Source organism: Colius striatus, chromosome 7, assembly GCF_028858725.1.
Source record: "Colius striatus isolate bColStr4 chromosome 7, bColStr4.1.hap1, whole genome shotgun sequence".
NCBI classification, from domain to species: Eukaryota; Metazoa; Chordata; class Aves; order Coliiformes; family Coliidae; genus Colius; species Colius striatus.
This window is the reverse complement of record NC_084765.1, coordinates 36863227-36888530: the sequence shown is the minus strand read 5'-3', so window position 1 is coordinate 36888530 and position 25304 is coordinate 36863227. Positions and strand designations below refer to the sequence as shown.

The 25304-nt window shown below is 42.2% G+C and overlaps 2 protein-coding genes across 5 annotated transcripts in view; both read right to left on the bottom strand.

Annotated features, from left to right (window-relative positions):
* CEMIP (cell migration inducing hyaluronidase 1) overlaps positions 1–25304 on the bottom strand; it is a 114190-nt gene that overhangs the window by 45903 nt on the left and 42983 nt on the right. Inside the window, exons 1-7 of one of the 4 annotated variants that reach the window (XM_062000057.1) lie at positions 11452–11535; positions 9315–9422; positions 6300–6452; positions 5491–5629; positions 4499–4735; positions 3943–4122; positions 1–71 (exon numbers count right to left, since the gene is read on the bottom strand). In XM_062000057.1, coding sequence (XP_061856041.1) covers positions 1–71; positions 3943–4122; positions 4499–4735; positions 5491–5629; positions 6300–6452; positions 9315–9390 — 856 coding nt within the window. In that variant the 5' untranslated portion in view covers positions 9391–9422; positions 11452–11535. Of the gene's footprint in view, positions 72–3942; positions 4123–4498; positions 4736–5490; positions 5630–6299; positions 6453–9314; positions 9423–11451; positions 11536–25304 lie in introns of those variants that run through there. The other 3 variants (XM_062000059.1, XM_062000058.1, XM_062000061.1) reach the window with 3 other exon arrangements.
* Positions 16693–25304, bottom strand: part of LOC104563832 (inactive cell surface hyaluronidase CEMIP2-like) — a 54897-nt gene continuing 46285 nt past the window's right edge. Inside the window, exons 20-24 of the mRNA XM_062000434.1 lie at positions 23607–23811; positions 22720–22821; positions 20436–20596; positions 19069–19178; positions 16693–16978 (exon numbers count right to left, since the gene is read on the bottom strand). Of these exons, the coding sequence (XP_061856418.1) occupies positions 16758–16978; positions 19069–19178; positions 20436–20596; positions 22720–22821; positions 23607–23811 (799 nt within the window). The 3' untranslated portion in view covers positions 16693–16757. The remainder of the gene's footprint in view (positions 16979–19068; positions 19179–20435; positions 20597–22719; positions 22822–23606; positions 23812–25304) is intronic.

The window sequence follows — 25304 nt, the reverse complement described above, 5'->3', positions numbered from 1 at the left end:
CTTGGTATTCAATGTGGTCTTCAACAGAAGAGGAGGGATTTCCTTTAACAGTAATAAAACTCCATGGATGCCTGGAAAATGGAAAGGAAAATGCAAAATGATCAAGTTATGTAATGTATGAAATGCATATTTTCTTGCATTTCTCAGGGGCACCACATTCAAAACATTCTGATTAGTATGACAGGTAGCATAGTTAAAATTAAAAATATCTTAAGACTCTGTATTTCTTCAGTAAATGTGTCAAAAGAAATGGAAGTTTGAAGACAAATCCCCACTTAATACACTTGTGTAACAAGCATCTTTCTCTTTCAAATGAATGTTTAAAGGCACATGTGTGGCACCCAAGGGACACTGGCATCTCCTTGAGGCACACAAAAATCTTCCATTTGTGTGTGCACAGATGTTGAAGAATATGAAAAGAAACCACTCCTGCTTAAATAAGTTTAGCTTGTGTTGAAGCTTTGTATATTGCAATTGTCTTTGGAATGACCCATGAGAATTTCTAACAGACTGGTTGGCAAAGGACAATGAAAAATACCTAAATAGTCTCTGCATATCTAGTTTATTTTGAACATTGAACATGAATAAAGGTTTATGAATCTGAATTGTCTGCTCAAATCTGATTCCATGTCAGAAGTAAGTTCATTACTGCCTGATGGTTACTGGCTGAATAGGTTCAATAGTGATCAGCAGTACTGGAGAATGACCACATGGATGAGTAAGCAATGGAGAGAGACTAAAGTGCCTCCCAACCTTGGAGGTGAACCCAATTAGTAGGGGTCAGCACTGAGTTTTATCTTTGAAATAGAAGCAGTTCAGGCATATCTGCTCTTAATGACTAACAGAATAAAAAATATGCTTTTAGGGTGGGAGAGAGACTGTCACCTCTAACCTGAATTCATCAAGCAGTCCCATAGATTAAATCATGTCTCTATAGGTATAAATATCCAGTGATTTCAATTGCATCAAGATTCACCCTTGAGTCTTGCAGGTCATCTTACATTTACAATCTGCCTGTACAAGCGAAGTTATAAACCACTCTGGGACTTCAGGAGAAAACATGCAGACAATGACAGATGATAGCCACTAAAACACACACAAATCACCACTGGCAGGAGCTGGGCTTTGCCAGGATTCACAGCGCCAGGCTTCGGGGGTGGCAGGAGCAGGTTCTGGGTGAGCACTGGGCTACCCCACGCTGTGCTGAGGCCCCATGCACACGTGGGACACGGCTCCTCGGGGGGAGGGAGTCCCAGCAGTGTGTCCTCAGCCCCAGCATGGGACAGGCTTAGTGCAAGCTGCCAGCACAAGGGCCTCGGGAGCCTGCCAGCCAGCCAGATGCTCCTGCTGGAAAACATGCCTGCATGCCAACTGCTGAAGGCACTACTAGTCTGTGATCTCCATCCAGGGAGAGACAGGGGATGAGGGCAGGAAGGACACTTTATCACTCAGCAGGGAAGATATGTTTTTGTTTTTCTACCAAATTTGAAACAAATGACAACAAGGACCATGGCCCAGAACATAATCTAAATAAGAAGAAGCTATCGCATTCTTTAACTCAAGTTTTGTCCCAAATTGTGTTTTAAAATACTCATTTCTCCCAGCTATTTTATCACTAAAAATAGTTTTAAAGTCATTCAACCCTGACACATAAGGACACGTGCAATCTGCTTGGGCTATATGAAACGAAGGGATTAGTAAGTCCAGAGGCAAATCAGAGGGGTTTGGGTGAGAATCCAAAGAGGACAACTATATCATCAAGTGCAGAAAGGCTTTCTTTTACTTTATTCATAGAAGAATAAAGAAAAAGTCATGCTTACAGAGTAAACTCACTTTTCAAGAGAAAAACAATAGAGGAGGAATGAAAGATTTTCCTTTCATTCCTAACGTTCTGGACTCAGTAAATAGGCAAGTGAAAGATGCCAGGAGCACAGAAACATATTTGGGATAAATCAATATTGCTCATCAGCTCTGCCAGAGCAAGGGGAAGTTGCACAAGTTTACAGTCTGGTTGGATGTGGAGCGACCAGAGATAGACAGGAATTTGTCCATATAGCCCCTGACACCACTCTAGTCAGAAAACAATTCAGTATGCTGCTGAATAGCCTGACTCAAGTGGCACCTCACACAGTGAAACAGAAATTTTCTGATTCAAATTAGTTCCCAGGGCTTACACTGTTATTGTCTCAGTTATTCCCAAGGTCAGCCCCAGCCATCAGCAGGGAGCTGGGGAAATCTAACAACCAGGATTCAGCAGGACCAGCCAGCAAATTGTGTGTGCCAGGCAGTGAGTGGTGAAAGCATGTACACAGGCATGTTAGCCAGAAAAATCCATCCATTCTCCTCTGTCGGAGCCTTCCTTTGCCACACAGGTTAAAGTACGTTCATTTCTATGTCATTTTCTCATCCTGAACAGTGGGGTTTTTTTTAAGATCTTCTAAAAAAAATCCAAAAAGCATCTGTCAGGTATATACATCCTTATTTATAGTTATAGAAGTGTCTGAAATGCAAACCAATATGTCTAAAACTTGTTACAATAAAGTGGAAGTTCAATTTGCATAAGGATACATCTGAGAAAGCTGCCGGTCTTCCATTCTGCCATCTAACTGCCTTCTAAATCTGGTCTCAGTTGTGATCCAGATAGTAGTTTTTTTAAAGCTGATAAATGCTGAAAACTCTCCTAAAAATACAGTATTTTAAATAATGCACCAAGATGCAGGCATTTTTCCACATACCACTATGCTGGTGGGAGACAGCACTTACAAACTACTACCACATTATGGTACCTAAAATGCTCCTATGATTTATATAAGGAAATATTGTGGTACTTCATATAACAGCATGGCAAGGATTAGCTTTTTGACTGTAAACAATAGCAGTGTTGAAAGCCACATTTCCAAAGATAAATTTCTATGCTATTTCCATTATAAACATTTCTCTAAAAGAAGTGAGAAACCAGCATTAAAATAACACAGCAGCCTAAAAATATCAAGTGAAGTTTACTTTGATAAATATATGCAACATCTGTCAATCTCTTCCTATTGCACAACTGGAAAAAAATGTTCAAAAATAATTTTCTGTTTCCCTAATTTCAGTCTTTGGAAAGAAACTCATTGGGCTACTGAGTTTTAATATGAAGTCTGGATATCTGAGAGCAAGCGTTGCTCTGATGGAGATGGCTTGGTTTTGGAGACTGTCCAAGACCCCAAGTCTTATTTCATCTTCACATGCCCAGCTGAGACCTGTTGCCACAGACTGTTATGTTGAACCACTTGTCGCTGCAAGGCAGATTTGTGGGTGAGTGTGTGTGTTCCTCTGTGACCTCCTTAGTGTCTCATAAAAAAAAAAAAAGGAATTTCTACATAAATTCAGATAACCACAAAAAATAATGGCTACAGTTGGGTCAATAGCAAATATTGTCAACAGCATGTACCACAGTAAAGACACTGCATTGGCCACAGAAGTATTTACAGCCCACAGCATAAACTCATGCTTGCTAAATTTCTGTGCCATGCAAGTCCATGAAAAGGTATTGGTCAAGCTGAAGAATATGCTATTTGCATGTCTGTATGTACCCTCATTAATGTTTAGCCCATCTATATGTAGGTACATATGCTTCTTAAGTTTTTGGTGGATGGCTAGAAAATAAATTGGAATCAGCAATTTGTGGGAACAATATCTTGGAAAAACATCTTTTTGAATGTGAACTACATACTATTCCTCAAACTGCTAATAAAAATACCCAGTATAGACACCCAGTGCATCTCAAACTATCTAATTAACTGCTAAAACTTCACATTGAGAAGTTTCACTCTCTTTTTCTTTTCCTTTTTTTTTCCCGTGTGAAAGAACTTTGTGCCTTTGAGAGTCTGGAATTATTTGGACATCTCGGGAACATAATGACGCCTCTGTCCTGGAAGAATTGGCAGGACTGGCACATACCTAAACCCAAGGTGGAGGAAATGCTTGCTGCCCAGATTGGTCATTGCTTTCCTGGCCGAGTCATCCAAGTTTCTAGATCCTTCATCATTCACTGCAACGGACAGAATCATGCCATTCGCAACTCTGCCCAGATACTGGGCAAGACGTATGCTCTCCTCTTTTGCTCTGTAGGTATCAAACCTAATGTGATGAAAACATCCAAAAACATTTACTTCAGTAAGCATCATAGTTTTATGTACTGAAAAGTAAATCCTATAAAGAAATATCTCTTCTGTATTGTTTACAGTAATGATACTCTCCTGTTGCAAAATCACTCATCAAACAGGGTAGGTTAGGGGTTTCTCTTTCGTCAAATTGATTAAAGTGTAGTTGACAGAATAGCTAACAGTACTCCTTCTCTGATTTTGGAGATTACTTATCTAGAAAGAATTGTATATAGAAGCAACAACACTCATTTGAACAAGATGTTAAAATTCATGTATCTGAGATTGCTGAGACGCTCTCCCCAACCTGTTCCCAAAGATTCTCACATCTAGACAACTGAAAAGTCACTCACCGATCTGAATGGACAACTGCCCCCGTCTTTGGGTCAATAACATGGACAATGACACCCCGATGGCCCCAGCTCCTTTCAAAGTAATATCCACCTTCTTCCATGCCACCAGGATGAAGAGTCTTGTTTAAGAAAGTCCAGGACAGCTTTTTCTTCCCGTGGATCTCAAGAGTGCCACCCTTACTTACTCCAAGATACTTCTGCCCAAAGTAGGGATTTGGCTGGCTGCCATCATCCGCTCTGCAGCAGGAAGGAAGGAAAGGAACCAGTTTTGGGGTTGCATCTGACAGTCGAGGAACCTCTCTCCTTGTCCCTCTATGGCCCAAGCTAACCTAAGAATCAGCAACTGCCCACATTGTCCAGAAAATGAAAGAGATGATTTTAACTAATATTAGCAACTACTGAAGACCAACAGTAATCTGGAACAAGAACTATCCAGGTTATATTCATTATATCCAGGCCAGAGGAGGCCTGAAGCCCTGACTGAATGACATATTTGTGCTTTTGAATTCTGGAAGAAGTTAGGACCCTAACTAGGAGCTAGGAGGTCTAATGGTTGTTAGATATGATTTTGGCATCCCTGAAATTCTAGGAGACTCTGTAGCAACCTACAAGACATAAATGTATTATCCTTTGGCTCACCACTCTCATGCAGAAAGAACAGAGGTTTAGGGAGAAGATTTTTAAGAATAAAAGAACTCCTCAATTTTTAAGCCTGGAAAATCAGCTTGAGCAGTGGCAAGCTGCATGCTGACTTCCTGACATGTCCAAATATCCCAGAGTTCATCTCCCAGTAAGGTTTGAAAACCAGAACCAAATTGCATCAATTTTTTGCAGACCATTTAAATTGTTTAAAAAATCTACTGAACTTTCCACAGAGCACTGATGAGAAACATATCTGAGAAAATCTAATTTTAAAGAACATTGTTTTGTTGCTTGTTGTGGAAGAGAAATCCTAAAAAGTGCTAAGATAACGTTTTATCGTTCATACATACCGCCCATATAAGACGATAACCACATTGCCTTGGTAAGGGCACATCTCACTGCCAATATGTAACTCTCCATCATTTTCAATGAGTATATGTCTCGTACGCAAAACGATGGGCTGCACATCATCCTTAATGACCAGCTTTCCTAAGTAGAAAAGGTTATGACATTTGCTTTAGCACACAGCAGCTCATCAGAGGTTGTGATACCGTTGTGTTAAACTCAGTGCTGGGCTCTTATCTCAGTGTTCGCAAAATTCTGCCTATCCTCCCCAAAACAGTTCCCAGTACGAATCTTGAGGACATTACATGTCTTTTGTGCAGTCCAATTCCTGAAGAATGCAGTTAATATTTGTGTGGAAGAGGCCTCATTCAAAACAGACAGAATTTCAGCATTAAGATGAATAAAAGCTAGCAGCCACCAGCAACACTGTGACTCTTGTTCTTAGAGACAAAGAGACATCTATGTATCTGCCCTGTCCTGAGACCCTAAGAATACAACTATTGCAGTATGATGTTATCAGCAGAATGATTTAGTGAAAAAATGGGTTTGAAGCAAATCACCTAAGTAGAATTAATAACGAGCTACTTTTGTAAATTCTCCAGAAAGAACAGTAAACAAGTTGATCATAATGGCTAAAGAACTGATAGCATCTCAGCTCCCACCCACTCTTGTACTGAATTAAAGCTGTGTTTGTCCAGTAGCCACTCAGTTCTCAGCAAAAAGCAGGAAGCTCTCCCAACATTAGACAGGGTGATTTAAATAGTCACAGTGAAAAGCACACTTCTCACCCAGCCTTGCCACTGGCATATTTTACCTCCATCAGTGATGTGGATAGAGTGGACAGTGGCAGAAGAAGAGAGAAGGAGTTTCCTGCCATTATGGATTTCAACGCGATTTTCTTCGTTGTGTCCCGGGTTCCAGTTTTCTAACTCAGGATCTTTATCAGGACACACGACAGCTGTGTCTACTGGGTAGAAGTAGAAAGTGAAGACAATTACCACTCATTTGGTGCAAAGCAGAAAGCCCCATAACTGGGCAGCTTTACAGTATCATTCTTGGTACCCCCCCCCTTTGCCCATTCCCTGGAACAAAGCAATATCTCAGTGCAGCAGAGTACACATAAGTCATGACCAAAAGAAAACAACAGCTTAATTTGTATGGTTTTATGTTTTCTGGAAACATGGAAAAACCTGTTCTCCAATGCAAAGGAGCCTTGCAAGGAATTCACTTTCCATAAAACTGCTGAGAAGAGGCTGTAGTTGAGCCCTTTCTGCAGTGACATTCAGGCCCGTTCACACTATCCAAACACAAAGCCTTTTACAAGGCCAGGGAAGATGTCGATGAAAGGATAAACCAACCTCTAAAAATGCCCCCAAAATACCTGTGAGATCTGAAAAGCTTTGTTTAATGTAAAGATGTTAAAAGATGTTTGCATACTGTGTTTTCAGTATGCAAAAAGAAAGTAGAAGTGCTCAACCAAACATGAAAACACCAAGCACCAGGAAATTAGGAGTAAGAGGAATCTCACTAGAGAGAGACTCTGAGTTCATGAGCTTTTCTAGGCAGAAGCAATAAGGATTCATTCACTTTGGGTTCACACATCAGCAGCCTCCACACACAAATTTGATTACAGACTGCCATGACGTGTTAGTCTAAACGTCTCTCATACCAAATCCAAGAGTCTCATGTTCTAAGTATTTACTTAAGATAAAATATTTCCCTGATATAATCTGACCTGATATGTGAGCCTCACATCTTACTCTAATCAACAAAACTGCGAGTGCTAGAGTTCCACATGTGATGCATATTTTCTGAGGGTAGAAACCTTTCTAATCCTTGGAAGCTGAGGTCAGTGTAAGTTTGAACAATGAGTCCTTTGCCATCAGAAGGGTTGGGAGTTCTCACCAGCTCCCAAATTTTTACTATTATACAAAAGCACCATATGAAATCAATGACAAAAGACATGGGATAAACCCTTTGGCTTCACCTGGGCTACGTCTCTGGCACTTAGTATAGTAAAGTTGAGTGGGTTTTGCCCCTCAGAGGCTAATGCATTCATTGAATGCAAAGGACAATGATGTGAATCCATGCAAGGAAACATGTCCCAGTGTTGGTGGTGTTGGCAATGAACTGTTGAGTGCTGCCACTGTGAAACTTCAGGGACACCTGTAATTCCACAGCAACAGATATAAAATCTATCCATCCACATTCAGTTTCCTCTCAGATTCCTCCAGAAGTTTCTTGTCTTAAGAAAACTGTAGACCTGGACAAGTCACTGCCTTTAAGTCTCCAGAGACCCGTTAAATACCAGCTATTCAAGGCAGCAAGGGTCATTTCATATGGGCAACATATGTGTTGGCTCTCTGCAATCTTTTTCCATATACATGAAGTGATCAAATCAGAGAGGGCTAATAATCTACCAGGTACTAAGCCAAATACTGATAAACATCCAGGACCTGATTTTGATGCCACTTGTGCCGGCTGGAAGCTGGAAGCATATCGGTAATGTCAGAGGTACTTTGTCTGATTTACAGTGAGGAAAATGAGGAGGAGTTTCTTAGTTTCTATCAGTAGACAAAATTATTAAGAAGTGGAGAAGATAAACCTTTCAAGTAAGAAACAAGACTTGCATTAGAAATAGACGTTCAAATAAAACTGTGATAAACATTGACAACAAATTAAAAAGAAAAAAAAATGAACTGTTATTCCCACAGAAATATAGATGATAGAAAAATTTGCTCATGATGAGAAGCTAAATAAAACCAAAAGAATTGATTCAAATGTGGAAGTGTAATTTATCAACTAGATTAAGTGGACAGGATAAGAGCTTGTTCATTTTCCCATTTACTTGGCTATGCTAGAGTCCAAAAGAGCTTCCTGCAGTCTCAAAATGACTTGCACTCCCAAAATCCATTATTTAGAAACAGAGAGGTAGACAGCATAGCCTAAGGGAAAATCAAGATGAATTTACGCTGATGTTCGAGATGACAACCAGTGAAAGCCAACACAATGCAGAACAAGGGACCCGGATTCCCAAAGTCAATAAACAACTCGTACCAGAGAGCAGGAGCTGTGCTCAAGCACCCACATCTGGTGTGCCAAGGGCACCAGAGGATTGAGCATCTTCTGCCAGCTGATCCAAGTACCTTGCCAGTTTGGATTATTGTTCTCATTGTCATTTTTAAAATGAGAGTGCAACTCCTATGCAGTACAAGGAATTAACAGAATGCTTTGCTTCTTCACCAAAAGGGTCTGACAATGTCAGTTGTTTTATGCAGTTGCAGTGTTCAGGGCAAGACATGTGGTCTCTGTTTTAAACAAATACAACCTCCCAAATTAGCTGTGTTTAGAACATGTATATCCAGTTTCCTTTTTCCCCCTTTCCCTAATTGTTTAGGAAAAGAGCTACTTGTAAGGGACAAAATCCAAGGAGCAGGGCTGTCCCGTCCCAGAGCTTTTTGTTATCCACATCTGGGCTTGGGCAATGCAGTAAAATGCTCGACTTCACCTCCCACAGCCACAGCTAATAGGGCCTGAGGTTTCTTTTGTAATTTCTTTGTGGCAGTTTGTTGGATTTGGGTTTGTTTTAAGAACATATGGCAGAGTCTGAGGGATTCCTGAGGGTACTTTCACCTGCTCAGAAATGTCAGTCTTTGCCACTCTGGCTGCTCTCAGTTGGGAGTATTGGCATGTCAGAAGCTGACTTTTCTCACTCTGTCCTTGACTTATATGAAGAAGTGTGAAAAGCTACTCAATCAAAACCAGCAATGTCTTTATTAAAAAATAGTGTTATAAATCATGGCCATTTCCTCATGGCAGGAAAACTTACCTGTGCTTAGGGAAGAGAATACAAACAGAAGTAAAATTAAATTTTCAGCCAGAAACTTGGAGGTAGGTAGAGCCATTCTTCAGGATTTTTAACTCTCTGGATGGATACCTGGGAAGAAAGAATATGAAGCACACGTCACATTTTTTTTTCTCACAGTTTATGCAAAAAAACATTCACTACACACAAAATATTGGTTATATCCATCTTTATGCCCAACCATTTCCACTCCCATTTTAGCTTTATGGCTGAGCACACCTTCTTACTGCTTCAGGACCAGCCTGAACAGAGCAAGAAACCACGGACAGTTCCTCACCCTTTGTTTAGTTTAGGATAAACCCACTTGGGAATCCAAATAGACATTCAGAAAGCAACCACCAGCCATAATCAAAAAAGTCTTAGGAATGCAGTATAAACACATCCAGTGACAAGACTCCAGGGCTGCATATTCACATGTGCAAAAAAGGAATGAAACACAACAGAGAAGGCATTTGCAAAGAGACAAATTTTCACAAAGTAACCTTTCAATGGCACCTCTCTCCCCTTGCTTTTTTAGTAATGGTGTTTTGTGCACCCCCTGGACAAACCACACTCACACTTCCAACCTGAAGCATCCAGTTCCTTAGATTTCAAGTCCAAGAAAACACTGTCTATTTAATGTGCCAGCCCTGAATTTTCTTGCAAAACCAAAAAGCTGCATTTTAAAGTGGTCTGCTTAACATTGTTTTCATTTCTTCAGTAGCCAATCCCCAGCAGAAACAGACCAGCAGTGTCATGAAAGTCAAAGTTAGATTTAATGTGATTCTGTCTGGTCTCCAGTGATTGATTCTGCAGCTCTGCCCCAAGCTCACAACAATTTATTGACGTGTGTGTTCCCACTGAGGCAAGGACACACATTTCTGTGTTGGTAAGGCATTGTTTAAAATTCACACATAGTTCTTGGAACCATTAGGCTTTATCATGTAAACCAGTATCTGAGAAATATCAAAGAAATGTATTTGTGGCTGTCACGTCACATCACAATGATGAAATAGGATCAACGCACACATCACACAGCTTAGATACCAAAAGAAAAAGCAATAGAGAGGAGAAAAAAACTCCAGGGTGCCCAAATTACCTTAGGGAAAAAAACCCCCCACATGTTATTTTTCGTGTCACTTGTTAATATAAACCAAACACAAAACATGAGAAAAATATACGCAAGAAGTCAGGATTTAGTCTGGAGTAAATTTTGCCGTGAATATATGCAAAACACATGTCTGTACTTTCATAAAGGTGATATAGCTCGAAGTACAATGATATGTTCAAACCACATGCAATCCAATGTTTGTGTTAAAAATAGCATTAGAACCAGATTTGCCAGGAAATATTCCAGCAGGAGAATGTTTGCTTGCATTGGTACAGTGTATCTGACAGCTGTGAGCTCATAGACTGAGGGCTTGGTACAATCAGGTGCTGAAATGCTGTTACAGAACAGTGGAAAAGAGGAATGCACTTAGTAATGTTATAACTTTGAATGGTATACATTATCAGAGAGCAACACCGTCAGCATGGAATTTGTGCCAGAACCAGTCTGCATGTGTCTGACATTTTAACAACGTTAACCATCAACGTTTGATAAGCCAGAGCTCTTTTAAAGGAACGTTATGAGAGGTACGCCCAAAGTACAGCAGTCACCATTAAATGTCAAGATTTATTAGCAATTATTACACAGCCTAATCTGCAAACCCAATCACTGGAGTCAGCTTTAACGATAAGGGAAAAAACAAACAAGTGGTAATACCACAGGATGGTCACTGCAGATAAACGATGTTTCTTATAGCATGGACGTGGATGTATGTTAGCGTTGCATAAAGCCAGATTCCAGCTAGTAAGGCATTGGTCATAAACTACATTCAGATGATATAAGAGTTCACAGAAACAAAAAGAAGGAACTGTTTTTTTAACAGTGATGGGATACATTTGTTCCCCTGTTGCTTCATAAGTAGCAAAGAAATTTCTGGCTCATTAAAAACTCAGAGGAGCGTCTGCTCCGTCCAACTCATGATCTTTCTGATAGCAACATGTAGCAAACTTGGAGGAAATCAGTTGAAGAAATTGTACAGCCTTTGCTTAGAGTCCAGAACTGCACAGTACTTACCATCAACTTGTGAAAAATGGCTTCTGGTATTATATCCCCGATTGTTCACCAGGGACTGCTTCTCTGATTACAACCATCTTCTTCAGCAGAGATCAAAACAAGCAATCAGACACTGGAAAGTCATGTAATTTTAAGAGGCATCAGCTGTGTGCCAGGCTCCAATGTTTTTGTAGTGTCTGATCCACCACAGTCCAAAGAATATCCTGCTTATTTTGTGACTGAGGTAGGGTGTTTGATTCGGCTTGCGGTGAGCCCGAGTTCATTGCAGTGTTAGTATTAACTGGCACTCAGGTTGGAAAGGCTGAGAGCTGAGAAGGCCAAGAGGATCCGACTGCTCTGATTCAGCTCTGACTAACACACTACTGGAAAAATGCTGCTCGGAGGATAATCTCAGGAATTTTCCTTCAAAGGTCCTCAATGAAGCACCTTTCCCAAATACTAGACACAAAGAGTGTTTGACTTCACTGATAAATATGAGGGAAGGAAGGGATAGTGACTCTTTTCATTAATTTCTCCTGCTAGTGACGACTTGGGAGCAGTTATCTCCTGCCAGGCAGTGTTTTGTTGGCTCAGCACTCCGAGCCGCGTGGGGATACAGCAATACGCTACGTCTCACTTGAACAGGCGCCATGTGGCCGACTACACCTCTGATGCAACCAGCAATGTCAACAAATCTCCCTGCAGATTCAGGCACTTGAGAGCATCAGGGCCATACAAGTTACCTCCTAAATCTACCATCTCCAATGTTTCTCAGATACCATCTGTGACTCCTCTCTTGGGTGAGAAAAGCTTTTTTGTCGAGCCATTAAAAGCTGCCTGGCAATGGCAAGTGAAACTCATATCCCTGGATCTGGCAAGGCAGACTTTCTGAAATGATTCCCAGCTGCTGGATCTTTCCAAAAAGTGAACAATAGCAGCAGACAATGCTAAAAGTAGATGCAGGAAACCACTAGTCCTCAGCTGGCTGCTACCACAAGGGCCAGCAGTGATGCTGTACTAGAAAGTGCACTGCATAGACAGGAATCCCTATCCACAGTGTTTTTAACACTGGAGGCAACACAGAGCAGACAATCCTGAGAACAAAATAGCAAAGAAATGCTCTGAGGAAGCTGAATTGTCACAGGCATTGTGGTGGGGTCACACAGACATCCCAAATCCCAGGGGCAGAGCAGAGCTCTCTGGGGCAGCACAGCAGCAGTGCAGAAACTCATACCCGGCTCCGGCCTCAGCTTGCCACCTTGCACAACTCTGGGCCATCCACCCAAGCCTGGCAGCAGAAGTAGCTGCTGATATTGGGTGTTTTAAAAGGCCTGTTAAGATGGACTTGACGCACTTTGGAGGATATACCTTCAGCATCTGCTTAAGATGAGGCTCCTTCCTGGTATGTCAAGTAGAGCATAATGGGAATGTCAACCATCCAGTACTAGTGCGGCAAGAACAGGAGAAGGGCAGCAGCTACCTGATCTTGCCTGGAAAAAGATGCCAAACAAGAGCAAGAAATCTGATGGCTACTACTGTTGCTACTGCCCAGCCAGAGAGACTGCAGATCCATGCAGAGGCAAGGGAGTTATTCGCAGCCATCCCCAGAGAGGAACGGGACGAGCTCAGGTGGAAAAGGGTCTTTTCACCTGGTGGGGAGGGAACTCTCAGTAGACCCTAATTTGCACAGATAATTGCGATAACCTGTGTGTAAAATCTGTGTTCCTCAGGGACCACCTTTGCAAGGTGAGATGCTCAGGAGACTCCAAAGGCCAGGATACACCTCTCCTGCTCGAGGCTGCCAAACTTGGACCCTTCCTTTGCCGCAGCTGGTGCTGAGGTTTTAGTGGTGTGATGGTTATGTCTGAAGCCTTGCTGCTTGAATGTTTCCTCATTCATATGCAAAGAAGCCAACATAGATTTGGAAGCTGATTCCTGAGAGCGAGGAGGTGTTTAATTAGCACCTCTGCTTTCTTGCTGACATCCACGGAACCTTCCACTCACGGAATTGTGTATTTTAGCCCCAGCTGGGAAGACAGATTTGAAGAGCACATCCGCCTTTCTGACCCGAAGACATGCCAGTTCTTGCTACAATGACATTCCTGTGCAGAAGAAGCCTTCACACACCCAGCCACATGCACAGATAAACATTCAGATGGCCATACAAATAAACAAATGCGTTTCTAGGGATTGCTAATGAGAATGTTTCCCCAGTTTCAGCACATGACAGCGGTGCAACTGCCTCTGCTCCTCATCTTGATCTTGTACTTGCCATCAGCCATTAGCTACTCCTTTTTACTAACAAGTAGGGGTTAAACTCAAAGCCAGACTTTACTTCTCAGTGAAATCAATAGTGGAGTCAAAAGCAGCACTCTGACTTTTTTCCCAATGAACTCTGGCTTCTTGTAAATTTATCTAATGTCTTTCCTTACAGAGGAGAAGGTTCTGCTTGTATATTCCATACATAAACATCACTGCAAGTTCTCTGATTCCCGATGTTCATAAAAACAGATTCAGAACGAGAAGTAGGAATGAGAGGAATTTTTACAATGAATATGTTAAAGTAAGGTGCTTTCAAATTTGTTGTAAAATTGACAAATTATTCTGACACAGAAATAAAAGGCAAAAAATAGTTATTTTAAAGCTGTGGAGTTTTGGGTTTTTTTAGAATTAGCTTCTGAGGGGTTTTTTTTCAGAGGCTTAGACCTTGAAGAGGAAAGGAAGCAGTTTTTGGCTCAGCTAAAACAAAATAATTTGCAGTTCAGGTTACTCCACCCATCTGAGGCTGAGTAGCTCCTGCTTTCACATCCTTTCGAAGTGTTCAGCATTTCACTGAGTTAAACCCTCATCCACTGCATGAAGTTTTCAATCCATCACAGTGGTGGGAAGCTCAGACACGTTTGCTGTGGTGCAGGGTACACTGATTGTGCTGTGCCTGCTGGCACTAACTCACTATATAGCCAAGCTAATGCTTTTAGGGAGCGCTGGAGCTATGGTGTTCCCACTGCAGATCTGGGGATAACCACAGCTGTATACTCTGAACACATTAGATACAGTCAGTGCCAGGATTTGCTGCAGGTTGATGTGGACATGCACCATTCATGTGAACTCCAGCATGTGAGTGGAGATCTTCCTGCTCAGGAAAGCCCCAGGAGGAATACAACAGCTTCCCACAAACACAAGGCATGCGACACTTACCCCCACAGCTTCACACACACAGACTTCTGGTGCGTGCCAACTCAGCAGTAGCCTTTGAAAACATCATCTTGGATATCCCACGGGTCCATGGAGGAACTATACCCTCTGCAGAGAGTCCCTGGCTCTGAAGCACTTTTTCCCTCTTAAGGTACGGAAAGTGTGTGCAGTGGCTGAAGAGGATCACAGCATCCTGAATCCTCTTCAAACTGCTGCTTTTAACTACCCAAATAACTGCATCAGGATGTAAATATTTTTCTTTTTGCTTTTGTGGTACATTACTGTTTGCATCAGGCTTGCCATGGTTCCACGCCTTCCTCTCCAGGACATTTGCCATTTGCTCTCTCCTTCTGGGGCGGGAGGAGGAACAGAGATTTTTCAGAGGTTTGGGCACATTCCTCTCCTTCCTTCACCAGGCTCTTCCTTTGCCAATTGTTTAGTCTCAGCCTGAGGTTAGAGCTCTGCAAAGTTTTATTGGGATCCAAGGTCTGGACCTGTCACAGATTATCAAATAAATCTCCAAGAAGCTAAAAGCTTGCTCTGCAAGTACTTGTTCCAACATTGGGCTTACGGTCACAAGCCAAAAACGTCTTGATTTTCTTCCTCCGCATTGCCTCAGGAATCATAACAATGAGGTACTAATTGGAGTTCAAAAGAACTTCAGGGAGCTCCTTAGAGGGTCAATCCCAGTGGCTCTTGTACCACTTCTCATCTCCATTGAGGACATCAATCTCCATTGCTCCCTGCAGGGTCAGCTCAGGCCCACGACATCCTGTGCATCACTCTATCTTACCTTTAATGGGCATCAACAGTGATTTCTTCACACTTTCTAGCAAGCCAGGACTTTCTCCCTGGCCAAACCCGGCTCTCACCACTCCTACCTGGTGTGGAGACAGAGGCACGGTCTTCTTCTCTGCCTGGAAGTCTTTCAGGTGTTCTGTCACCCCTCATCCGAGGACCACCGGGTATGTGTCTGCTGGGCCGAGGAGTTCAGTCCCCACCCAGAGACACAGTATCAGTGAGCTAGTGAGTGGATGTCAGATTGACTAACTCACCAGGGAGCCAAAGTCTGGCCAACAAAGCACTAATGTTTCCCTGGTAGCTGTTTCTTTGGCCATTTCTGAGAATTCCAAACAAACGACAGGACATTTAGTAACAAAGCTGTCACATACCTGTTTGAGTAACCCATGTGACAAAGACATGGACAGTCTGAAACCACCTGTCTCTTCACTGCTGCCACCAAGTCATAACATGATCGAAGCAAAATGAGCCTTTTGTTATTTCAGGGTAATTTGCATTTAAACTACACTCAATGAGGTCATCAGTTGTTTCTCAGTTTACATACAAAGCTCTATCTTTGCCTTTACTTCAATAAGCAGCAGCATAAACAGAAAATCAAAGAGAATTAACCACTAATATTGGCAGTATTTCAGTTTTCAATGGGAGGAGAAAGTCAGTACAAGCACTGTCTGAAGGGAATGCAAGACTTCACCCTGCACAGCACATACTTTACCCTGGCTTTTATTCCTGTAGGTCTTAAATTAAATCTTCACATCAGTTGGACAAACACCATTTCACCAGTCATTAGATACAGACAGAAACACATTTATAACTCCTCATTGCACCCTATAATATATTCAGTTCAATTAGAATATATTATAATAAGATCACTGCACGCTTACCAAGCAGATGTTACTGAGTTCACCTTAGATGCCATGGCAGATGGGCACCTAGGGTTTTTAAAAGCAGGCATTGATGGAAGGAAAACAAGGCTGAAGGGAGAATTCTCTACCTCTGCTGAAGTTCATCTGTTTCCCTGGATGTTGCTACAGTTTCCACGCCAAATTTCATTTCCAGTCCCGGGGATACTGGATAGCTGGTCCTTGCCTTTAAAACTTACCTTTTGAAACCAAATTGTAGTTATGCTGAAACACTTTTCTTGTGAAGGGCAAACTACAGGCTTTTCTTATTCCTCTCTCTGAGGCACTGTTTAAAAAACAAAGCTCTCCCACAGTGGGTAAGATGAGAACGTATTTATTATAAAATATACAAGTGAACACCACCAGTTTGGTACAATCCTGTAGAAGGAAGAGCAGGTTTTGGAGAGAGTGGCTGGTGTTGCCCCAGTGATGCTAATCCCAGGGCACCACAGGCTCTGCAGGGATGTGCTCCCAGTGGTTCTGAGAAAGAGCAAACTTTAGCGACTCGTCAGCATTAGCTGGACATTGATATTCTTTCAGCTTCAAGGGAACATAATGCTGTAGAGAAGCAGCTTTCTGATAACCAGCATGATTAAGGACTTTAATCCAGGAGGGTCTGGCTTGTCCTTTGTAGCCAAGCATGGCAAAACTCCCTGAAAAACAGACACAAAGAAGGTGATTCTCAGGATGAGTCGGTTCCCTTATTAGCAACACAGCACAGACTCCCTCCACACATCACAGACTCTCTCCACACATCACAGAAACTTCTTAGCCCTTCTTTTTTTTCCTTGGATTAAAACAACACATTTAGGAGAGAAAAAGGGTGATGAAAGAGGGAATGAGCCCTGCTGAAGCTGTAACCTCACCACAGCCCAGATCTGTAGCTATTTAAAAAAGCTAAGATAGGTTCCCAGATGTCAGTTAGCAGGAATATTGTTTTACTGTTTAAGTGACTGGTACTTTTTTGTATTTGACTGCATGAAAATGTTTAGGCACTTTGAATCCTTCTTTTATTAGTTTATATCGGTTTCTTCCTGTTATGCCTAAACTCTCCCCCATGTCGACTTTGCTCTGGTCCTCTGCTGTCACAAAGCACAAAGGCATTATGTATTCTTCCATTTTAATAATAATGTCTTGTGTTTATATTATGCTTTTCATTGCAAAGATTCCCAAGGCTATTTGCAGCTGGTTGGATCGAGACTATTCCTGTAAACACTTCTAATTTAAATTAGGTTTTACAAAACCAGGCAACAAGACTCTAAATCCTGATCCTGCTGGGGTCAAGAGGACCAGGATTTTTTTTGCATTATCCCTGGCAAAGCAATATGCACTTGGGAGAAATGCTCCAGCCTGCCCTGAACTGCAGCCCCCCCCCCTCCCCGTGCAGACCAGTCCTGCTTGTGATCACTTTTGGAGCTGTGAAGTCAAATACTGCACATACCTGAACCAGCAGGAGAAAGCTCATGAAGGAAAACATAATTACTCAGCCTAGGAATCAGGGCAGACATGTGGCTGAACACTCTTGCCCTGAGGAAAAGCAAAACAGGCTCGGCACATCAGCCAGCAGCGGCTTAGTCCTGCTGCCAGACACCAGCATCCCACCAAAGTGGCAGGGCAAGGAGACGGCCACTAACCAGCACGTCCCCAGGATGGCAGCGGCCCTGCTTGTTGCTTTTTTTGTTCCAAAAGCAGTTGGGGCTGAACTAAGCTCCCAAAATGACCTGGAAGTGTTGTGCACAAGCGAGTGGCACAGGTAGCTCAGGGAACAAAGTTTGATAAAACAAAAAAGGTTGCTTTTTAATACAAAACTTCCTTTCAAAAGCACTCAAGGCTTTGATGGAAGGAAGAAGCAATGACATTTCAGGGCACAAACGAAAAAGAAAACCTCAAACTTTTTCTTTTAAAAGGATGAAAGAAAAAAACAGATACTCAGGAATCAAACAGGCACCGAAGTGAAATCACTGGCTGTGCTGTAAAGACTATGCTGTCCTCCCCTGGAATGGTCATAGCAACAGGTTTTGAAACTTGAAGCAGAGGTTGATATAAATTTCAGTAAAGCAGCAACAACAAAAAAAATCCCCAAACCCCCAAGAAAAAAAAAAGTTGGCAATACAGCCAATTCTTTATCTGATCTCTGCTTGGGAGATTGCAAAGGAAATCTGAATCAAGCTGGCTGGTTCTTTTCCTTATTTCCTTATCATCCAAATTATTCACTCAAACCTGGACTCAAAAGCCTCCAGTCTTCCAGTAGGAAACCCAGCATGGATTTCCTGCTCCAGTGATACCAATGAAATTCTTGCAGCAATCCAAGGTAAAACTGTAATAAGAACTTTCCAAAACTGGTGATTTCACCTTCCTTACATCAAAAAATATAAATAGCTCCTAATTCACTTCAGGTTATTTTCTTTTTCATCAGACTTTCAATTTATCATTTTCTTCCTTGGAAAGTAGTTGAATTTTAGAGATGGAATCTTTATCAAATGACACTTTTGCTGTTGTTATTAGAAAAACAAGCTCCTTTTAGGATGAAAAATTTGCAGCATGCAGATTGTCACTGGTGAGGTAGGGTCAGAGCCCCCAAATAACTCTCCTACTTCTCACCATCCCTAAGCCAAGAGATTTTTACCAAGTTTTACCAGGTAGGAAATGTATCAATAAGCACTGTATAAGTATGTGTGCATTTTTGATAGGTAAACACACCAGCAATTAAGCAAAGGAAACATGGCAGAATAAATACATTTACCTTCCTTGTGGAAGACAATAGGCTTTGCTGAACCTAACCTGGTAAAAACAGACATTTCAGAGCTCCCCACCACGTCTGCAAAATCTTTAGAGCACACGAGAACAAGTGATCTGAAAAGGAGGACAGTAATTACTACATGGTTACAAACATTACTTCATTAAGAATCTGCAAGATCTTTAAGCTCCAATTCAGAAAAGTATCTGCTTAACTTTAAGAACATGCTTAAATCCCTTTGATTTCAATCACACACAAGCTCTCCTAAGGTTAAGTCTCTGTTTAAATATTCCTAAATTAAACCAGTGCTTCACACAGAATCAAAACAAGCACAAATGACTGTTTGCAAGTGCATCCCTTATGGGAGAGGGAAACTCAGCCACAGAAGAAAAACAGTTGCTGTTCAGTCTCAAGACTCTGAAACCATCTATAACCTGGGTCTGACTTTTAGTCAAGCTTCAGCCTGGCTTTGGTCCTCACAGGTGTGGTTTCAGCCCCCACTGACTTGTACCTGCAGTGAATTACAGGCACAACTGGTTGCATTTTAGCTGAATGCCCAGACTTGCAAAATGCACATCCTACCAGAAAATCAAACAGAATGTACAGGCATTGTATGGACAGATGTCACTTTGATACACACACATCCTCATGTGCCTAAGTACAGATGCAATAACCTAGGAGTGCTCAGATCTTTGGTCATGAACTGCTCAGAAAATCTTGGCCTGAAAGTCTGTTTTCTGGTTATTTGACCTGTTTCTGCCAGGAATTTATCTCTAAATCTCTGTTGTTCCGTGTTTATGAGGCGACACATAAAACCACAAGGAATGTGGGGCAGACACAAACAGAGATGATCCAGACCATTGCCAGGACACACGGAAGGTAGTGGAGCCCACAGGCAGGTGGGTCTGTTCACTGGCTCACCCAAGAAAAGTCCTGTTGGAAAATCTGGCACACCCATGATTTTCATCTGTCACAGGAGGCAAAAACAATCAGTAAAAGTAAACAGAAACCAAGTTGTTTTGGCAGTGGAAAACTGAATCATCAGCTGTCAGGAAAGTGTTGGACACCAGGATAGGTGTGCAGGATTGCAAAGGTCATTGCAAGGACCTTGTCTACTCCAGGTTGGGAAATGAATGGTTAATGTAGAAGGAATTGACAGTTTTCCAGAAAATCTGTTACTGTCTGCAATAATCTGTGCAATCCTGGGAGAGAAATGCTGCTGCTTTTATTCTCTGGGTGAGATTTGAGATTTGTGCATGCTTAATCTGTGCCAGATTTCTCCAGGTTTGGTTCTAAAAGTAGGTCATTTTCCTTCCCTTTGCCTGTCAGCCACAGGTTGCTACATGAACTGGGCTCTTCAGCAGTTTGCTCACCTCTCTTTTATAAATGTTTGAACATAATCAGTTATTGCACTGGAAGCGTTTTCAGCAGTAACTGTGTCAAAGTGCCGCCTACTCACGACTGCTCCTGAACATGCATCTAGCACCACGAAGAATATCCCACGGCTATTGAACAGGAAAACTGTGTCATTTATCTGCAACAAAAAAATCAGAGGTAGGTTTTATGAAGGAGGTGGGTTGGGAAGCTTCAGACTCTGATCCTGCTTCTCCATAAGGCAGCTACAAGCAAGGAAAATATCAAGGGTGTACACTCTATAATTTTAAATGTATAATTAGTACAGATGAAGTGACATCACTGGTCAGTGGCAGTAGGAAGCAAACCCCTTACTTCTTAATAGGGTAAAAAAACTATGAGAAATGAGGTCATTGGCATCTTTGGTGAATTAGGAAGATACATTTGGGAAGACAAGAATCCCAAGAGTAAAATGCTTAGTTCAGTCTTAATACAGTTTTTTTCCACGTAGGGGAAATTACCATAACTTGGCAAAGCAGATTTGACCACGGAGCAAGGGAGAGATGCTGAGACAGCAGATGGGGGAATAGAAGTGACATATGGCCTTTTTTATTTGGTTTTCTGTGGAAATGTATATCAAAATCAAAATATTCCTAGGGCTGTCCCAGTGCTACAAAGAAGTTGTAGCACAAGTGGCTACTAGTGTTCTCCTTTCCTAAAGCAAGGCTCCTTCCTCAGGTTATACCTCTCAGGATGCGACACAATATCTGGCTTTAGAGAGGCAAAGGGTCTCTGAGGTGCTTGGCACCAGTGTGTCTCCAGATACACCAGAGTGGAGAGCAATAGCATATCAAAGTCAGGATGTCAGCATGCTGAGCCCAGGGTGCACGACACACAACTGGAATCCACAGAGTCATCCAAAACCCACAGGCACTTGGGAGCTCAGATACATCCCATCAATCTGAGATGTGTGTACACCTCCAGAGAATACAGGACCAGATTGAATGGGGGAGCCAAGTGTTAAAAAGTGGCTTCTGCAAGATGCCAGAGGCTGATGAATGCAAAAGGGTGTCAAGGGTAAGGGAAACGTGAATGACCAGGCCATGGGAAGGCAGAGGAGAAAAGACAAACTAAATCTTTTGCCTGGTCCTAGCTGCCTCATACTCTTAACTCTGGGAAGTGTGTCAAAGTCTGGATGTACACAGAGCAAAGAGCAACCACCACTGCAAACTGATGAGCTGCTGGCAAGAGAAACAGCCCGGCTGGGTGACTGGTCCTGTCCTCATCCTGCAGACTCACAAGGAGCCAGCACGAGGGCTCATCTGGCCCACAGGAGCTGGAGTGGGCACTCAGTCCTTGGGGAAGCCTCGATTAGAAACTTAAAACATTTCTGACTTTTGCATTTCATTCAGCAAAACAGGAACAAAAAGTGTGCTTTGGCAGCAGGGGTTCCTCTGCTTCGTTTCCAAACTTCCCACACTTTCCACAATTCAGGGTAAGAATCCTCCTTTACACATTAATCTTTATTACTTGCCTAGCCCAGCTTTTGCTTCAGCTAGGAGTATGTGTGTCAGAAATAAACCTTCCAGCACACATGCAGGTCTTTGCACTTCATGGCAAGCGAGCAAGTGAGCTACCCCCAGTAACACCTGCCTGCTAATGATTTTGAATACATTTTTGATGATGCAGCCAGTGCATGTGGCAAGAAATTTTGGCTGCTCTGCTCAGACTCCTTAAGGATGCTGTATCAGCTCAGCTTGGCATTTGTTACCATTGTGATTCAGTAGCACACAGGCATGTAATATGTAGACAATGTCCTTGCAAGCATGATTTCAGTCACCCTTCACCATCTAGACAGACATATAAGATATGTGCAAGGACAGCCCAACAGCTCCAAACCACTCTGGTAGTGAAATACAGTTATTTTTATCTTTTAATGCAATGCCACCAGAGAAAATCAGAACAACAAACTTGTTTTTTCTGCCCACATCCTTTGTAAACAGTGACTTCTGATGTGCTTTTCCCCTGTCTTCCTCTAAATTACAGCAGTGATGTTAATTCTTCTGAGGTGATAAAAGGCCTTTTTTTTTTTCCCCCTAAGGATTCAAATCCTCATCTGAATAGAATAGGAACTCCCAGTGACTTGAATGGAGTTAATTGTAAGGAAGAACAATGCACTCATCTCTTCCAGGGAAACTTCCCATTTCCTTCTGCCAAGGCTCAGCAAGATTTTGCAGTAACTTTTCTTGGAGATAAAGTTTCCCAAGTTTAATCACATTTCAGATGTGGTAAAACACAACATACCTTAATGAATGCAGATGTCAAGTGGGTTCGTGGGTCTGCCCTGCTGAGAGACTGGATCTGGACCTTTACATACTTGACCGAGGGTGTGCTAGTGATAGCAAGCTGCAATTACACCACAGACAGAAACTTAAAGACTGACTTGCTAACTGGTTTTCATCAACAAAATGACACCAGGTACCAATACTGGTGTATATATATGATCACAAAACTTTAAGAATCCCTTTTTCAAATGGATCCTGGTTCACAAGTAAGTGACCATTATTAAGATTTATCATTTGATTATTACCATTTATCAAAGGATTGTGGTAATAACATTGGAAGGAATCTCTGATAGTCACTCTGTCTCTAAATCAGTTTAAAAGCTAAATATTCATTTCATATGTTTTGCATGGCTATAAAATCAAGTGCAGATCTGTATGAGCCTGAAAAATTCTACAGGATTTAGAGTGGGGTGAAACTACATTCATGAGGAAAGAACCTCTCTCTAATTTTCCATGGTTAATAGTTTTCTGGTTAATATTCCTATTAACCAGAATTACTTCCCACTTTGAAATTTAGCAGCAATGTCATTCTTGGGAATTTAGAGTTAATCCAATCTAAGCTTTCTCAAGAGTTCTTTCTTCCTTGTTTAAAAGAAAGAAATGTGGAATGCCATGGATGTGCATCCACGTGCTTCCAGTTGGACAATTTCTTTGAGGCTATTGTTGAAGCATAGTGCAAAACGCTTGAGAAATTCTAAGTAAACCCCTTCCCTCTACACAGCTTACATGATGCTGGGCAGAGCCCTGAGTGGGAATTCCTTATGGCTTTTCCCTCTTATATACTGTGAAAACGAATAGACCTCATGTGAGTGCCCAAGCTGAGAGGCTGTTCCCTGCAGCAGGTACCTGTGGGGCTCCGCAGGGCCCAGCTGGGCGCTGGGACACGGGGCGCTGGGCAGCTGCTGGTCTCTCAGGGAAGGGGTTTGGTTCACAACTCCATGACTCCCCTGGGTACATGTGTGCTGTGATTTTGATACGTTCACAGCCTTGCTGAGAGCAGTAACTGTGTCCTCTCCGAGCTTCATGGGCTTGCAGGTGAACAAAGAGGTACCTGCAGATGAGAGCAAACAGAAGGATCAGAGCCATCGCATGCTTACAGGACAAGTGGAGTAGAGGCAGGTTCTACACGTGTTAAATTGCATTATCTCTCTCAAATCCCAACATCACAGCTTCACAGAATGGTAGGGGTTGGAAGGGATCTTTAGAGATCATTTAGTCCACTCCCTCTGCTAAAAACACATTCACCTAGATCAGGTCACACAGGAATGTGTCCAGGCAGATTTTGAAAGCTTCCAGAGAAGGAGACTCATATTGCTGGCTCATGTTTAGTCTTTGTCTTAGACTGGGGTAGTGTGGTAACATCCATTGCAAAAGAGGTCCTGCAAGGATGCAGGTCGAGCTCCCCTCGCATCTCAGCTGACAAGACCTGCAGCACTCGCAGTCTGTACACCCAAGCTGCCTTCACCAGGCAAGCATCATGGGGGACAAACATCCTCTCCAGGCCCAGGCACTCCACGGTATTCCCAGGCATAGTGGCATCCCACCAGAAGAGCAGCAGCGCTGCTCAGCCTGTTGTGCGAGATGTGGGGAGCACAGAGGGAGACAGGCTTGCCTAGAAATATGAGCATCTCCCCTTCAGCTCTCTTCCTTGCCCTGTCTTGGCCCAAAGGCAGAGCTTAGCCCTAGGCATGCGTGACAAAAGCTCAGAGGCAGCCAGGTCTTTTGGCCTTTGGAGTTCGTTTTCTTTCCTAGCTGTTTTAAGTATGTTTTCAATCGTGTCCATTCTTTAGTTGAGGCTGAGGAAATTATATAAACAGCTCAGTTCAACTCCAGGATCAAAAAGACACATGAGCTTTAAAGGGATTCTTCATTCTATTTCTCTCAAAACTAAATATTTGTTTCTATTTGTCTGGAAGAAAGAATGAGTAAGCTTGGCTCCTTTCCAAGGATCCAGCATGTGGGGTTAAAAAAAGAAGGGGAAACATCCCACTCATTATGAAATAAAGTCTAAAAAACAACAACAGGAAAAGAAAAAAGCCAATCCAGTAACTTCTGTACCCTGAAAGGCTAAAAAAAAATCACTACTGAATTAAACAGAGAACCAAAAGGCTGATACTGCCAGAATTAACTTAGGTTAAACCCATCAATTTGCATGCACCAGGTCCAGATGGCTGCTGGCGGCTAATGGCTCTTCCCCCACAGACCCACAGATGTAACCATTTTCCCCACTATTCAGTAGTAAACAACCTGTTTACAGAATTTGGGCTTTTTTTTTTTTTTAAAGAAAAGAAGGATTAATTAGCAAATTGTTATTTCACAATTCCTATGATGAGAAAGACCTGGCCATCAGCAAGGAGCCTGGTTAACAGGCAAAGCATTCCGGGATTTGATTGCTCATGTGTTATGGTTGTGTGAATAAATATACCTCATCTTATTTTCAAATCTGGCATTTGTGGATTGATTCCTCAAGTAGCTACTTAGTCAGGTGAGGCATCATGGGACTTATGGTTAGACCACAAAACACTTTTTTCCTCCCTAACTATT